This window comes from Chaetodon trifascialis, chromosome 16 (genome assembly GCF_039877785.1).
Source record: "Chaetodon trifascialis isolate fChaTrf1 chromosome 16, fChaTrf1.hap1, whole genome shotgun sequence".
NCBI classification, from domain to species: Eukaryota; Metazoa; Chordata; class Actinopteri; order Chaetodontiformes; family Chaetodontidae; genus Chaetodon; species Chaetodon trifascialis.
Genome location: NC_092071.1, coordinates 11,017,277 through 11,034,783, shown reverse-complemented (window position 1 = coordinate 11,034,783; position 17,507 = coordinate 11,017,277). Strand labels below are relative to the sequence as shown.

Genomic DNA, 17,507 nt, shown 5'->3' with positions numbered 1-17,507 from the left:
TTAATCTTGGTCTTATTAGTCTCTGGTCAATACACCATCTCATCCTGACATTCAAAGAGCTAAATAACTAAAAAACGGGCCCTCCTTCCTTTCATTCCTCCTTCCATTCTTCTCTAATCCCTGGCTTTTCCCCCTGATCTCTGCTGCAGTTCGGCCCTCTCTCCGGTTTACATGTTGACAACGGTGAACGAATGACAATGAATGTTATTCAAGGAGCAGACACACTGTTTTCCACTCCTTCTTAACATTTAAGTCCGCGCTTCGCAAAGACAAAGTGTGTCTGTCTGATTCGGGTTCCTGCGGTGATGTGGTGCTCTGTGGGATTGTTTTTTACCAGGCTTGCTTGCATAATTGAAGGAAACTGATGAATTTGGATGATGCCTTGATTAGATTGCTCTGCTTGGCTAGAATACAGAGCAGGAGTCACATCATGCATTAAGATTTTAAAGGGAATATTAAAAAGGTAGATAAATTAATAGCTGGAGTGAGTAGACAAAAAGACAGTTTTAGTTTTCCTTTTTTTCCTCAGTGGAGAAGCAGTGCGTATGGACAGAAATGTCTTCAGATATAAAAAGCTGATTGATGTATGAATGCATTTGTCCATGACAGAGAGCCATATGTCAGATGAAACAGATTGCAGGATGCAGATGCAGTGGCTGTAAATCAGTTAAGGGATTAAGGGAGTCATTCAGTCATGGCTGAAGATGGTTTCTTTAGATCATAGCAGATACAGTGCAGTGTGTGATACAGTGCAGTACCTCCTTCACAGGAACAGCCTGTTTATAACACACATTCTTATATGTAAACAACACACACTTGCTTTCCCGCTCTTTTTTCGGCAAAGAGGTAGATAGACACTCCTGCACATGTTCAGTGACTAATATTGATGTTGTATCTTGTGTACTTTAATCTCTTTGGTATCCGGGGTTCATTAGTTGTGTTCTCAAGCACGCTCTGTTTGTCTTTTTCATTTGACTCAACAAGCCCTTCTTTCTTTATACTCCTTACACTCTAAATAATGCATGTTATGTTTCATATATATGTCTGTTTGGGCGTAGGAGCATATTTGCACATACATTTATGTGTACCTATGTGCTGTGTGTTTTAATTTCCACACTATAGGTATGACCGGGAAGGCTATGAGCTCGACAGCCAATCCCTGACAGAGACGAGGTCAGTGGGGAGCGGAGCAAAGATGAACTGGAAAGCACTGAGCGATGTGAAGAGTGAACAAATGGGACAGAGAGAGAAGGTGCAGTGCATTCTGATCAACAACAACATGCATACATACATACATACATACATACATAAAGTCTCATGGAATAAGACGCCAGTTCCAAAATGACTTTAAAGGGTTGGTTCACCCAAATTACAATAAATGTCAGAGATTGAAATCTGAAACCTGGCGCAGGTGAAGCCAATATTTCTTCCCTGGTGAGACACAGTAAAGGTAAGAGAGACAATATGTTTTTGTGAACCATGAAACAGATTTTGCTCATGGAATTTGTTTGATGTAGTTTTATGTTAATCGACTAATCGATCCAACTCTACAATGAAACAATTGTTAAATCTGTTTTTATTCATGGAGTTGGAACTCATTCTTTATTAATACTCCATGAATGGCGTCGATCATAAAAAAATTATTAACTTGAAGAGTAAGAAAGTGGTGGAAAATGAAGACATAAACTAAAGTTTTAGATTGATTTAGGCTTTTGCTTGATTCGCATTAAAGGGCATTCAGAATGGATGAACCCTTATGAGAACCACAAGCAACTGGGACGCTAATCATTCTTCTTAAAATGCTTTTAAATGGCTGCGTAGCTTCAGTTTTTAGCGAGTCACAAATGTATGATCAGATGGAAATTAAGCCACGAGGTGTGGAACTTCAAAAAGCAAATCTCGTTATCTGTGTTGCAGTTTTAGTCAGATCTCTGAGCCGGTTCCTCATGAAAACTTTGGCTGGTGGCACACTGTTTGTGAGTCAGAAAATCCTTCCCTCACTCGGCCAGCTGGCTACTGTTTGAAGACGAATGAAAAGAAAAACCTCTACAGATGATGTAACATCAGCATAGCTACAGTACAGCAGAGTTTGATAGCAGAAAATCTTTCAACGTTGTAATACAAACACAGTAAACAGTGGGTTTTGGTGTCAGTCCCTGAGAATCAAAGAGCTGGAGCTTCACTGTTTGGTACCAAAGTTTCGCAGTCACACGGGGACGAATCCGTCATGTTGATGGACTTTGACGGCTTTGAAGAGCGTGACTACCTGCTCTTTCTACCCTATCACTATAGCTTATCTCTAGCTCCACATACAGTATAACCCACAGCTGAATTCAACTGTCAAAAGGCATTTTGGAAACATATGTTTAAGCCCACCCCTGCTACTTAACATGGATTTGTATGTTCGACCACATAGAGATTGCACTGAAGGGGTGTTATTTAAGACTATCAGAGGATATTTTCTGTGAGCAGACAGATGGATTTAGTGATTTTTAAAACTGACCGCTTCCCAGTCTCATTTGAATGTAAGCGTTTAGACAAACAAATCCGCAATCACTCTCCCATTCATTGTAAATAGAGCAGCTCTAGGCTGTGCCTCGCTATGACTTTATGGATTAGAGTCGTGCTTCTCGTTTTAGCTGTGGGAGGGTGATAGTGAAGCTCTGACATATTAGCTGGACTGATTTGAACACCCGTACGCCGTTGGAGGAGCACGTGAGAACTCTCAAATTGATCCATGTCCCATTTTAAGAAGTGTTATCGCACAGAATTATCATGCTTTTGACTAAAAGTAGAGTGCGTGTAAGTGGTATGTGCCACTCCTAAACTTTCTGCCTAATTAATTAGGTTTATCTCCAACTAGTCTCCCTCATCCCTCACGTTTAATTAGAAGGCACTTACGAGTAAGCTTCAAGATCAGTTTCATTTCTAATAAAAAAAATCTAATTATGTGTTGGAGGTGGAGGAAGCCTATAGGGCATAACAGTACCGGAAGGAAAGCAACGCGGACGGAGAACGTGGGAGAGTGAGAGACGGCTAGAAACGCCAGGCAGGGTCACTTTTAACTTCATGTCACTTACAAACTTGTGTTGACGGATGGAAAGGAACAAGGCCCCTGGAAAAAAAAAAAAGTGAAAAAGCAGCAAAGAGTGTGATGACTAAGAGAGAACCGGTGACAAGGGGTATTGAGGAAAGGATACAGATAGGAACGGCTAACTGGCAGATGTGGGAAAAGGAGTTGAAAGGTGAGAATGTGTAAATAATTTAAGCTCTGATTTTTTTCTCCTCTTTTTCTGTGTTCCCCCCCCCCTTCCCTTATTCCCTTTGTCTTCTCCTCTTTTCTCTCTCTGCCCCGCGTACCGCCAACCGTTTCTGTAATTGAACGGCTTTAAGGAGGTTGTCTATCACATACTCTGCGGCTGCAGCTTGGCTAATAATAATGGAATCCAAATCATTAGCTTGTAGTTTGAAGAAACCTAATTTGACATTCTACCTGTTTGTCTCCATGTATGTGCGTGACTGTGACTCTGTTTGTGTATCTGTGCGTGCTTGTGTGTGTGGATGTAAGTGTACAAGTCATTTCTAATTAATGTAGCAATGTGTGTGTGTGTGTGTGTGTGTGTGTGTGTGTGTGTGTGTGTGTGTGTGTGTGTGTGTGTGTGTGTGTGTGTGTGTGTTGGGATTTTGGGACAAGCATTAAAGTTGGCATGTGCAGCCACGTCAATTATGTGAAGTAGATTTTCACTTGGTTGCCCTTCCACATACAAATTTTAATTGCGTTTAGGTGCCAGAAGGTGACGCAGGGATTTGGTGTGATAAGAATGAAAACTGTTTTCAGTGTGTGTGTGTGTGTGTGTGTGTGTGTGTGTGTGTGTGTGTGTGTGTGTGTGTGTGTGTGTGTGTGTGTGTGTGTGTGTGTGTGTGTGTGTGTGTGCGTGCGTGCGTGCCTGTGTGTGCGTGTGTGTGTCTGTGAATGTTTTTTTTGTGTGTTTCTGTGTTGGTGCTCTGCGTTCGTCATGCTGCCCTTCTAGGTTCTCCTCAGTGTGCTTAAGGTTAAGACTTTGCCCCAAGGTTTCTGTGTACACACTGGAATACAGAGGTGGAGGAGAAACAGCACAGAAGGGGAGTGATGATGACAAATGCAGGGGGATTTATTTGGAGTGGTCTAGTTGTGATGGATTCGCTACGGTCCAGATTCTGCTGACCTCTGTCTCCACGTTCTTGGTGGCATCTGCCAACATCGCAAGCCCTCAACAAGCCCCCAAAGAAACGTGTCATGTTCTCCCCGTCACGTGCACCCTCCTACCACCTTCCCCACCCATCGCCTTCCCACCTCTTCTAGCCTCCCAGCACTCCGATCTGCCCAAGTCTGCAAAATGTGATGAGGCAGGCATGCGGGCAGAAACATGGGAGTGGTGTGTTGAGGGGGAGAGGGCTGTTGCTAACGGGAGAAATTCTCCTAATTAAAAAAACCTCCTTAGTAAGTGTTTCGGAGGGGTTCTTGCTGTGTGGCATGGGCGCTGGGTAGATGGACGGGTGGACAGATTATGAGGCTGTGAGTCAGTGTTCGCTAGCGGGAGGAAAGTGTCAGAGAGCTCTAAGTCTGACTGACAGTATCTGCAGAGGTCGTGGGGACACAGGACGGCATCAGCCAATCTCAGAAGGGATGCAGGGAACACAATGGCCTTTTCACATTGAATGCTCTCACTGAACACTTTACAGAAAGAGTGGGTTGTATAAAGAAGGAACAGCATTGCTCAGTCAGTGTGTGTGTATGTGTGTGTGTGTGTGTGTGTGTGTGTGTGTGTGTGTGTGTGTGTATGTGTGTGTGTATGTGTGCGTGTGTGTGTGTGTGTGTGAGAATTTGGCCGGCGTCCTAGAGAGAGAGTCTTTGATAGACTCATTTAGGCCAACATTAGTAATGAGTCTGGCCCAGCTCTAGCTTGTAGTTGTTGTTTAGAATGCATTTTAAAGCATTTCATTTTAAATTCTGGCTGTAATTCCAACATCTTGTTTAAGGCCTGCTCTCCTGGTAGAAGATATACCCTCCGGTGGAGCTGAGAAAAAGCATTTTTCCCTGTGCTTTCTCTCTTGTGCGTATATATCTCATTTATCGCTTTGTGTTACATCTGTGTGTGTGTTCGCATGCAGGCGCCGACACGTGTGTGCCTCTTCCCAGTGAGACACAGTTCATCTCCTGTGTGCATTCTTTATATTTATATTTATGGAAATCGAATGCCGTGCTTCTCCACAGGATGAGAGAATAGCCTTTTTTTCCCCCCTCACAATTAGCATTTCTTTCCTTTTTAGCTGTTGATTTTAGCAGTGTGAGTTCTGGCGCTTAAGGTGCTAATATCTGTTTAAATTACAGCAACATCGCTGCATTTTAATTTGATTCGGTTTGACTGTGCGCACTTCAATTTAAATTCATAACTGAAGGAAGTTTAGCTCGCTGCATCTGTATTGCAAATGTCTTAGTTTGGGTCCTTGCATATAACCTTGCATGTTAGCATGTGTCTGTGTGCCGGGGTGTGTCTGTGTGCTTGACTGTGTGTGTGTACATTAGCACAATTTATGTATTAGAGAGGGAGAGAGAGCGAGAGATTCGTCTCATCTCACATCTATTATGCATAGAATTCTCAAACTCCCCTCGCTCTCTTTTTAAACTGTTCCAAGATTGTCTGGAAGTCAAATAGAGATGTGTAAACAGCGTGCATCTACCAGCTGGACTGACTTGCTGGCAACAGTTTTGCTGATGATGCCAAGTTTGATCTGCGTTTATTTTTATTTTATTTAATGTTTGTCTTCTCACCCTAAGCAGCTTATTCACATTCTTTAAATTGTTGAAGGGTGTGTTGCCTGCATGAGAAGGAGCACTCTGGCTCCTCCTCATCTCTTAAGTGTTTTTCAGTCTGATGGGCTTTGGTTTCATGACGTTTGTTGTGTGCTGCAACATTTAAAAATACCAATAATGATTACACAAGTAAAATGCCAAAGATTGCCATGTGGACGAGAACAGAGGATCAACCCGAGATTATTCACCCAAAGGTCTGATGAGTGAATGATTCTTTCTAATGTTGCTGTGTTTGACTGTATCCCAGAGCGGTTTAGTGGGACTGATATTACAGACTGTTGGGAACCATGTTGGCACACTTTACCCAAATTAGCTCTGGTTCTTGAACCAGTACTGTTCAGAAGTCTCGAAACGTTGTTTTTTTGTAGTGAACCAGCCCAAGTTTCCTCCGGTTTTAAGCAGAACCGAGGGCATTGTGCAATGCACAGCGGAAGTAAACAGTAGCATCGAGATGTTAGAATTTATTGATATGATTGTTATGATTATCCAAAAACAAGCATGGACCTACTATTGATAAGATTGATAAGAAGACATAGAAGACAAAATGGCCTTCTCCATCCTCCCTTTCCAATATGACACACCTGCTGATATTGTCACGGTCCACACTTCAGGAAAACCGCCTTTTTGTTCCAGCCAGGAACCAGCTTTACGGGTTCTGAATCAATATATTTTTGTGCAAAAGGCTCCGAATGGTTCAAAATTAGGTGCGTGACTTGACAGAATGCTTCCCATGCTGGTGGAAAAGGAGTTCACGGTGCTCATCACCTGGAGCTGCATGGTGGTCATGAATGAATGAATGAATGAATATGGCCTGTACAGTAGTTATCATGCAGATGGATGACAACACGCTGTCAATCATTGTGGTTTGAACATCAGACCAGACAAGGTTTTTTCAGCTATGGACCGTTTGGTAGCCCGCTGGAAGCATGTTTTAGTTTACGGTTGGCAGGAGAGCTATCCTTTGATTTAATCCACCATTGTACAACAACAAGAAAGACTTCAGCAGCGTGTGTTTTGATATTTGTCACCGTACACGATCACTGTCATGTGATTTTGACTCTTGTGCTGTGGACTCGTGATTACTCATTGCGTTCTTACGGCTTGAGCCACCTGGCGTCTTGTTCATCTACCAAGATGCAGCCTCCTACATAACAAACGCTTTGATGAGATGTCTTGTTCCGCTGCATTCATTGTACACCTGCAAGATTGTGTTCAGACTTGTTCTGTCCTGGAAAACATAAGGGTGCATTTTTCAAATCTGTGAAATCACCTGTTTATATCCTGTTAATGTAACGACTTGCACAGATACACAAAATGCCATGGACCGACTGAATCTCTATTTTTAAGACGAAAATAAGTGTTTGAAATGAAAAGGTTAAACAAGCTATATGTCTTCATAAATGTTACAGTTTACTAATCGGACCTTTTTAGTGCTAAGAAGTCCATAATTATCTGTAGCTCGTACATGAGCGGAGTATTCCCATGTGCATCTATCTTGGTATAGAAGCCACGTGACCTTACACATGCAGCCTGAAATGAGAAGCAGTTTTATGTCTGTATGAGCGGTGTAGGCTTGAAATCCTTTTTCTTTCTTTTCCCATTGGAAATGCACTGAAAAGCATCCTGGTAACACAGTTTTACTCCAATCCAGGACTCCAAAAACAAGAGTCAGATGGATATGTGCTGAAATTCTTATGAAACAAGACAACTATACGGCAGTCACAATAACAAGTTACAGTTATCTTCATGTTTTTAACATCTGCCAGTACTACAAGCAAGACACCACAGACACATTCAAAGGAGAGCGCTGCCAGTTTCTCATGACATTAACATGAACACTGGTGCTCTCACTCCTCCTCTATCACCAGTCCCTTCGTCCTGCAGCAGTTATAATCAGTCAATTCACCATATTTCCAGTGACTTGATTTCTGCCTTTGAGGGTCAGTGTTAATAACTGGTGAATCATCCTGCCACACTGTCTTCTCTCCCGGCTCCAACGGGATTTCTTCCACCGTTGTGGTTCCAGTTGCCAAAGTGATGTGTTTCATGCAACGCTCTGGGAAGATGTCTGGTCGGGATTTAGTTGTGGTGGGATGACATCCGACCAGACAGCTAGCCTCATATTCTCTATGCAGGGGCAAACGTTTTCATTGAAATGACAATGTTTAAAGTTTGGAAGATTTTTCCAGTACGTGACTTGATTTGCAGGATAGATTCTCCTCGGCACAACATTGTGAAAGGGCGCAGCACCTGTAAATTAACTGCATCCTGTTAGACACTCAAAATGCTGCAGTTTGATGCGATTTGGAAGTATCTATCCCCGTAATTAGATTTCTTCCCGTCTCATTTTTCTTCTCTCTCCTCAGGCGGACTATTTCAGCTGCGTGGCGACAGTGCTGTACACTCGCAAGGAGAATTGTCTGTACCAGGCCTGTCCGTCCGCAGACTGCAACAAGAAGGTCATCGACCAACAGAACGGCCTGTACCGCTGCGAGAAGTGTAACCGAGAGTTCCCCAACTTCAAATACAGGCTCCTCCTCTCTGTAAGTGCACGCACTGCACATCATTAACACTTGTTTGTCACACATGCCGCTGACTTTGAGGAATATTGTCACTTCTGTGATCACACATGCACACATGAATGATCTCTCGCCCCCTTCATCATCCCTGTCTGTCTGACTCTCAGGCCAATTTAGCAGACTTCGGGGATAACCAGTGGGTGACATGCTTCCAGGAGACAGCTGAAGTCCTGTTAGGTCACAGTGCAGAAACACTGGGACATCTCAGAGACACAGTGAGACACACACAAACACAAACACAGATATACGACCACACACTGTTCTCCTTAAACTAGTTTGTTCACATCTGACAAGAAAATTGCCTTTACAATTTTTTCCAGGAGGTCTAACTTTAACAGACTGCCTCCTGTAAACCACTGGCCCTGACTTTGTATCTACCGCCTGTATGTGTGTGTGTGTGTTCTCAAGGATGAGGCTGCATTTGATGAAGTCTTCCAGAGAGCCAACTTCACCACTCACATCTTTAAAAACAGAGTCAAGCTGGAGACGTACAACGTAAGTACCTATGGACGGGGGCGCGCTGGAATTCAATACAATGCAATGCAATTTATTTTCGCAAGAATAAAAGAGCAGGAGATAATGGCGTACGATGCTGCTCATCATTGTCCTGCAAACAGTGAGATTTTTTTCTTTAAGTGATCTCTGCCTTGCAGGAATACTCGACCCTGATTGGCTCGTGCTTGTCTGTTACAAACAGCTGTCTTATCGCTGTTCTGAACAAATACACCAGCAGGCATTTTTATTTCTTTCGTGCTCTAATAATGGTCCTGGAAAAAATGGGTTTTTCAAAATAACCTGAATTGTAAACAAGTGGCATTGTTGTAAAAACGGTAAATGGTCTCATTTAGGGTCAATTTCACGATCTAACCAAAACACAGAAGCAGCTACAGTAAATGTACCTAACCTGTAGTGTTGTGTGTGTGTGAGTGTGTTAAAGAAGTGTCGAAAATTGAAATTGGAAATTAGTACATATTTAATATTCCTCACAGGATTCTGTTTTTGTCAGACTCAAGTAGCACTTCCTGTCAAGTTTTCTGATGACAGAGGACTGCTTTCCAAACAGTGAGTCGCATAGATGTGTAGAAGCTGAACATTCACTGTTTTATGTCAAGCATCCATGGCGTTAAAGCGCGATGCATTGTGGCGTGAGGTTCTAATGAATTGGCTGCATGCCATTTTGGAGGATGCGACAATGACTCCTCATCAGTTATTATGTTCCGTTGAACTTCGGCCCCAAGTATGTGAAGCCACAAAACAAGGCGCACTAAGTGTAATATAATCGTGACACAATGTCAGTCAGACAACATGAATCCAAAATCATTTCAATTAGTATCACAGTGACAAGGGACTTATTATGTAGCCAGTGCACTTTGGATAACAGAAAACAAATGCAGCTGTGGATTCATTTCTCTTAATTAGGCACTAATTAGCATTTAGCTATTGTCTGTCTAAGCCTAATTATCTTAATTATTCACAGGCTAATTTGCTACTTGGGGCACATACCAAGAGTCTGAGTGGAATGATTGAGATGTAGGATGAGCTCTGAACGATCGTGACCTCCAGAATACCTACAAGGAATGCACGGCTCACAAGCCGCCCTCCATAGTCTGGAAAATAATGTTTCAACTTTTCGATGAGGAATTACACAAACACAGTCTTTATATGCTGTGTTTGTGTGTCATTTCTGTAGCTGTATTTAACATACAGAGGTGTTTGTTGAAGTGAAGAGGAATAAGTTATGAAGTGAAATGAGGTGAGCTTTCTGGGAACAGTAAATGTCAGCATACCACTGCTGCCACCTGTAGTAACCAGCTCTATGCGCGGAGGCTGGAGGCTAGAGTACGCAAGTGTTGGTCAGAACAAACAACATGCTGATGATTTAGCTTTTATTACAGCTTTCCGAGTAGCCGGGCTTAAAATACAGTTTGTCCTCGGGGCTGCATTACAGGAAGAGTCGTCGAAAATAAATGGTGCAGGTTAGAAAAACAGTGTATTACTTTACCTACAGCAGGTCAGTTTAACACAACAAGCCATTAATGGATTGCATAACAAGGCACAAGAAGCACATGTCCTTAAAGCCTGTGCAGCGCAGTGCAGGCCTGCATTTGAGCCAAAAGTGAGACAGGTACATTAATTTAGCAAGCTTACACCACCACCACCGCAAATCTGTAGCTGTATCAGTTCTTGTTGCTGATTAAATTTGATTATACTTACTTCCAGTCTGCGATTCGTTTGGAAAATCCTCACCTTTGGTTACACATCAAAGGTGATATTGAACCTACAAGAGGAACGGAAGTGACGGAAGTGCTCAAAACGGCACACAGCAGTGCTCTGTAAGTGCTCAACAGGTGTTGATGACACACCTTGGAAATAAGTTCCATACACTTAAAAAATCCTGACTGTAAGTTTCCTGTACTGTTTGGATTAATCAGTGTATCGCTGTCACAGTTTTGAAGCGTTAATTGAAGGAAACTCAGTGTTTCTCAGATACTGAGCTCTGAGCAGATACATACGCTACAAAAGGCTCATCAGTGCATTCAGAATTTATTTTCAGCAGGTTTTAGTCAAAGTTGACTGTCTTTGTTTCAAAGCTTGTTATTTCAAAAGACGAGCACAGACCGGAGAGTCTGTGATTCATGTGTTCAGAGCGTCTTTCTACCTCGGCCTCAGTTCTTTGCCGCAGACGTGTGACTGCGACACAAGACGAAAAGATCACACATCCAGCACGGCGTTTTTATAAAAATAGAAAATTGTAATGAAATGTCAGAGCTTAACAAGATTAATGAAGTTACAAAATGCGTGCTTTGTCATTTTTCATAACAAGGACACAGAGAGAGAAAGGACAACTGAGCTTAGGATCATATTTTAAAGTTGCTCTTTTGATGTCTCTTGAATATAAACTCAAGTTTGCTTTATTTCAGGGCAGAGCAGAGATGATAAACTACCGATTTTTAGGCTCTCAGTTAGATACTGACTGTTACACAGTGGGTGACTTCAGTGCTGCAGCAGTCTTTGCTGCTTCGATTGATTTTCAGATTTAATTTAGCATTTTTTAAAAGCTTGACTATTTGGAAATGTTGGACTATAGTTCATGACAGATTTGCTAAATTTTCATATAAATGCCTGTTTTCTCACTCTATTACTGAAGTGATTCAAGAGATGAGACTCGATTCAGGGAAAATCATGTTCGAGGACAACAGTACGAGAGACAGTTTAAAGAGGCAAAAAACTGAAATGAAAAACTATTTAGAAGGAAATAAATGAAGTAGTCCCAAAGCCAGTGACCTCCATAAGCTCTACACATTACAGTACTTAGGCCATATACATGATTTATGCATTGTTTAAGCCACAGCGTCGGTATGAAGTATTACTTTATGAAAATACATGAAATATACAGAAGGTTTATATATAATTTACTGCATATGTAGTAGATATTTGTCTGTAATAATGAAGTACATGATTGAGCATATAAATATATAGACATTACAGTATAAATGAATTGTAAGCTGTGTGTCTGTCTGTCTGTAACTGGAAGGCAGACGATGGGATGATTTAAAAATGTTTAAAAATGGGGACAAAGGCACAGGTTTCTCATCTCTGACACTCAAAATGTTTGCACACACACAAGAAGACAAATAGTTGCGTAAAGAATGAAAATAGATTCCTCGAGGGAGAAGTTCGAGTTCTCGGCCTACTTTTCTCACCTGGCCAGTCTCTGCAGGACGTGGAGTTTGATTGTCATGTCGTCGGTTTGGGAAAGTCCTGCGTCCTAAAGGTGTGGAGAGAGAGGGTTTCACACACCGTTCGATCCAACGGGCTGCTCTGTGGAAGCATGCTGGCCCCTTATCGGTGCTGTAGTCCAAGGGAGTTTCTCCGTTTGATGTAATCATCGTCCCCGCAAGAAGTGATTGTTTAGAAAGAGCAGGTCAGATAGTATAGCCTGTTTATACCTGAAGCAGATCAATAATCTCAGGGTGTAGATAGAAGTCTGCACAGCCTTACAAAAAAACACTTCACTATATTTAAATAAAATTCCACCTTAACCGTCTGTCACATTTCATTAAGGTGGAGCCCCACAGAGGCGGCAGAGTGTGCAGTTGAGCAGACACTTGCGCTGCAGATTACATTGGTGGTAGAAGCCCGTCTCCCTCCGCCACAGGTGGAGTTAATGGAATTCAGATGATGGTGAAGATCAGATTTGGACTGCGGGATTGGATTTGCTGAGCACAGATGAGTGCGTTTTTCACATAAATTGTCAATCATTTGCATTTATTTAAAAGACAATCCGAGGTAATTGATGCACTCAGAATGTGGGAAAGTGCATCTGACTTCCAGCCGCAAACTGGATGCAGCATGTCGAGTCCAAGGTTTGGTGAATTCATTCCAGGCTGGAAGATCGTCTTAAACCTGTGACGTGGTGGTGTTTAAATATCTGTGCTTGTATAAGAGTGTTAGAGCACCTGTCTGTCTGAAGTGATTTAATTGATTTGGTCTAAATGAATACATTAGTGTCAGAGGCGACCTGTTTTTCCTGCCTGATGTGAACAGTTCACTTCACATCATCAAAAAGCTTCTCTCTTGGCCTCGTCAGCATCACGTTCAGGTCTCAGGTATTCTTATGTCTCTTAGTTCCTTCTTTACCTCGTATCAGACGATGCGCACTCATGACGAGGGTGGGTGGACAAATTAACAGGGACACTCAACAATACAACATATTTTCCATGAAGAGAGTGCAGGGGCAGACGTGCTGTTTAGTTGAATGTGTTAGTGTGGCCTGTCTGACTCATTGATCCTTTATCTGACTGAGATTTGTGCGAGTTAGAATCTGTGACCCCGACCATGGCTCTGAAATATCAGCGGCCTCACTGTGTATTGATAAATCCACGACCCTGTCCGTGGTGCTGAAGTAACAGATGAATTTGTAATTGCGCCTTTTTCTCTCAGCCCTGCCCTTTTGTCTGTTTCATCTTAGATCTGAAATATTCTGTAAATGTTATTCTATGAACACTTAAGTCTCTACTATATTATAGTCTGTATACTCCGTGGAGTAGTCTCACCTTCATTATCAAAGTGACAAGTAGCAACGTGTGGTCACAGAAGAGTGAGAGGATCGTAGAGGCACACTGCTGCCTATAGTATCTCTATTAATCCAGGGCTATGTCGTAATCAGTGCTGTGTCCGTATTTTGTCTTCCATTTGTAATGTCATCTTTAGGGATGTTGCCAACTTTGTATTTCATAAGATAAACAGGAAATTATACAGCCATGTTAGCTCTTTGAGGCTGTGCTCAGGTACAGAGGTGCTTTGAGCTACATGCTAACGTCAACATGCTAACAAAGTCAAGTGAATTTTATTTATGTATTCCAATAACACGAAGCAGAAATTTCCCTCAAGCCTGTACAGAATACCAGTCCCTCTATCCTTAGACCCTGGATTCAGATGAGGAAAAAACTTTAACAGGGAAAAAATGCTAACAGGTAAAATGTTTACTATGTTCAGCAAGTTTATTGTTAGCGCGCTAACATTTGGCTATTAGCACTACGAACAAACTACAGCTGAGAGTCATGCTAACAGTCATTTGTTCTATAAAATTCTTCTCATTAAATCTATAAATGATGTTGCTTGATGATGTACATGTACACATGCAGCTCATCTGTGTATTATTTGATTTACACCCTCGTCATCTCTGCAGGGCTCCTCAGCTTTATGTTGTTTTATTGTCGGTACAGTGCAGCACCTCATTAATTCTCTGCGAGGTCGTGGCACCAGGAGGAGGTGTGTGTCGGCCATTTGCATGTGTGTGCGTGCAGCATGTCAGCATCCAGAAGTTGTATTGTTTAATTCCTCTGGGACGAACCCCACCATCTGAAACTGAATCGGAGAATAGGGGTGACTGTTAGGCCACGGAGTAATTGTTTTCTCCAGATGTGATTGGAATATTAGTGTACGCACATTCAATTAATAAGCCTTCTTCCTCTCACTGACCATTATTTTTAAAGAAGCTGTCACTTTCTGTGAAGTAGCACCTTTGTCTCAATAGCCCCTCGTGTTGTTTAATTTGCCTGCTATCCTCAGGTAGATGCAAATTGAAATAGTAATAGAGGTGCTGAATCACAGGAGATAATAGGCAAATGTTAAATCCTAGATGCTGGTTATGCTGGCTGAATCGCTAATTGATTAACGAATTGTCTCTGGATTAATCTGTTTTATACTGACCGTGATTATAATGGGAATGAGTTTTTGATGTCTTCATGAGAAACCACTGCACGATTTGATCTTATTTAATGTGACGGCTGATGGTGGCCGTTCGCACAAACTGTTGAGAGTGAGCGACACTGAATCTTATGGCCTTCGCTTTCTCATTGGAAATCTTTACTGTGTAAGTAGTAGAAGTACAACACAGTTTTAGGACAGAATATTCCACCTTTTACCCTCTGTTCCCCCCACAAATTACATTCACCATGGATATTTTCACATTGGACGACTTGCAGCCAAACTGTACCCAGTCCAATCAGGATGAGTCGTCCTGTTGTATTGCTGCAGTTCTCTGATCTGTACTTCTAATACTCTCATCGACGTGAGCAAACTTGCTGCCAGCTCTGATCATGTGGTGTGTCACAATCGCTGCAGGTGAAAAATATAATGTCGAGAAGCCTGTGAAGTGCCGGGAAAGTCACATGCGTAGTTCGTGGCTGGTCTGTACTCGGCTGCCGTGTTTGGTGTTCTTGCTTTGTTTGGATTCTTTTCATATTAGACAGGGTTTAATTAGCATCGGGTTTGTTAGGGTCCACTGTCTTTGAGTAGGTTTGTCACAATGTTTTGTTGAGAAATCCTTGACTTCATCATCTGTATGAGGCGTCTGGAGTCTACAGGAGCGGTTCCCAAAGTGGAAGCCTTGATAATCAGCGAAGGACGCTGCGAGATTCCTTCATTTTTTATCGTTTGTTTAATGTCCATTTCTATTAAGTATTCACTGTGTGAAGTGTGTCTTTGTTAAAAGGATTATCAAATCACCGCATTCTGCTTCGTGTTGCACGTCGCATACTGAAAACACGCGGTTCGGCCCGAGCTGAGGGCGTGATGGCGCGGGCTCGCACGGTAACAAACCTGTGAATTTTCCCAGTGCGCATTCAAAAATAATGACGGTGAGAGCAAGCAGTGGAAAGAATTGTCCCTTTAAATGCTGATACAGTCTGAGATAAGCAAACAAACTGAAATTGGACCGTGCAGGGAAATCCACTGGGCTCATACTTTTTGTATAGATTTTGGCTGCTTTTGGGAGATCATTGTGCTGCAGTGCATTCAGTGTGATATTGCCAGTCGCATCATATATCTCTGTGATCTGTCCTTTTCAGCCTCGGTGTGAATGAAAAATAAAATATGGGCTTGCCTGTTGCATAAGAAAATACCTATGAAGGTGCGCCATAGTTTGAAGCACTGATCTACAGAAAGTCGTGTCAGCTGGGACCAAAGAGCAGCCGACAGCTGACAGCAGCAGACGGCTCGGTGCCACCAGAACCACGCTCCACCATTAGATGATAGACTTGTTTATTTGTGTTATGTGTTATTTCTTCAATGATGCTCATCAGAGAGGTTAGAAATGTCTTTATCAGATCAGCCTCACTTAATGTGTTTCTTCCCTCCTCAGGATGAGAGTCGAGTGAAGGTAACTGTCATGGAAGTGCAACCCGTCGACCACAGGGAATACAGCAGGCGGCTCCTCAGCAACATCCGCAAATTGGCCGGATGAACTCCCAGTCCCAGTCATGATGGTGATTAAACGTGTGTCCGGCTTTTTCCGCCAACGAGATAACAGCCTATCTGACCGAGGCAGCAGAGGGGCGGACAGTGATTCATCTGATTTAATGGCAGCCAAACAAAAGACTGATATTTAGTTGCTCACTTCCTTGAACAGGCCGATTATGAAACACTGGAAATGTGACGGAAATAACATTCTGCTTTTAATCTAATAACAATTCAACAGCAAGGTTTGACTGTTTGATGAACAGCGTTTTAGGCCGGCTTACATTTTTATTCATTTCATGTATCACAAGATTGCAGCGTTTTCTTTTGTGATTCATCTCTCTGGTTTCAAATCTGTGTTGGTGATGCTCAGTGTTGATGAAGGCGACCGTAGATGAGTCAGAGCTCTTTTAATTTTCATTGTTTGCTTTTAAAAATGAAGGCGGGGCAAAAGCATGTGGGAGACGCACATGTCGCTGTTTGTTTTAACTGTGTTCACATTGTCCTTTGTGTTTTCAGAAAATACGTTTGGTTTGCTGGGCTTCCAAAAAAAAAATCACACAAGGAAAGAATGATTAAAAAAATGTTGCTATAAAAATTTTTGTCTTCATCACCGTTTTTTAAAGAGTCGTGAAAAGTCTGAAAAATCATTGAATGTCTGTCCACAAAATAAACTTTAGAGGCTCTCACAGTTGCCACCACAGACAGTGATGTCATAACACCTGTTATCGATCAGTCATCATATTGCTCTAATACAAATGACCAAACTGCATCCCCCTCTTTAACCTGCTGGCCCCCCTCTTCACCAGCCATCAGCAGAGAGAGTGCAGGACCAGAGGGGTTGTTTAGTTTCATATTTTAATCTAGTCTGTCTGACTCATTGATCCTTTATCCGACTGAGATCTGTGACCCCGACCATGGCTCTGAACTCTCCGCAGCCTCACTGCGTATTGATGAATCCATGGCGCTGTCCGTGGTGCTGAAGGACCACGCTCCTGAACTTGTTACTGCGCCTTTTTCTTCAATCTGTAATATTTTCTAAACTGTACACCATAAATACTCATTTCTATTCTGTACTGTAGCCTATAAGCTCTTCAGAGTTTCACCTTCATGATCAGAGTTACGAGTAGCAGCGTGGAGACCTGAAGAGTGAGAGGATCACAGAGGCGTGCAGCTGCCTGTAGCGTTCCTGTAATATTTCTATTATTGTTTTGTTGTGTGCTGCTGAAAATAAACCCCCCAGAGCAAAACACCTCTGTAACAAAATATTTCCGGGGAGACATGACGACAGATTTTAAAGTTTTTAAAGTTTTGGACCATCTCCCCTCATT

At 42.3% G+C, this 17,507-nt stretch overlaps 1 protein-coding gene across 2 annotated transcripts in view; it reads left to right on the top strand.

Moving 5' to 3' along the window:
• The window catches only part of LOC139345176 (replication protein A 70 kDa DNA-binding subunit-like), a 35,855-nt gene extending 19,085 nt beyond the window's left edge, over positions 1-16,770 (top strand). For both annotated transcript variants that reach the window (XM_070983701.1, XM_070983700.1), the window contains exons 13-17: positions 1,123-1,252; positions 8,221-8,397; positions 8,541-8,648; positions 8,842-8,928; positions 16,082-16,770. In XM_070983701.1, coding sequence (XP_070839802.1) covers positions 1,123-1,252; positions 8,221-8,397; positions 8,541-8,648; positions 8,842-8,928; positions 16,082-16,183 — 604 coding nt within the window. In that variant the 3' untranslated portion in view covers positions 16,184-16,770. The remainder of the gene's footprint in view (positions 1-1,122; positions 1,253-8,220; positions 8,398-8,540; positions 8,649-8,841; positions 8,929-16,081) is intronic.
• The last annotated feature ends 737 nt before the right edge of the window (positions 16,771-17,507 follow it).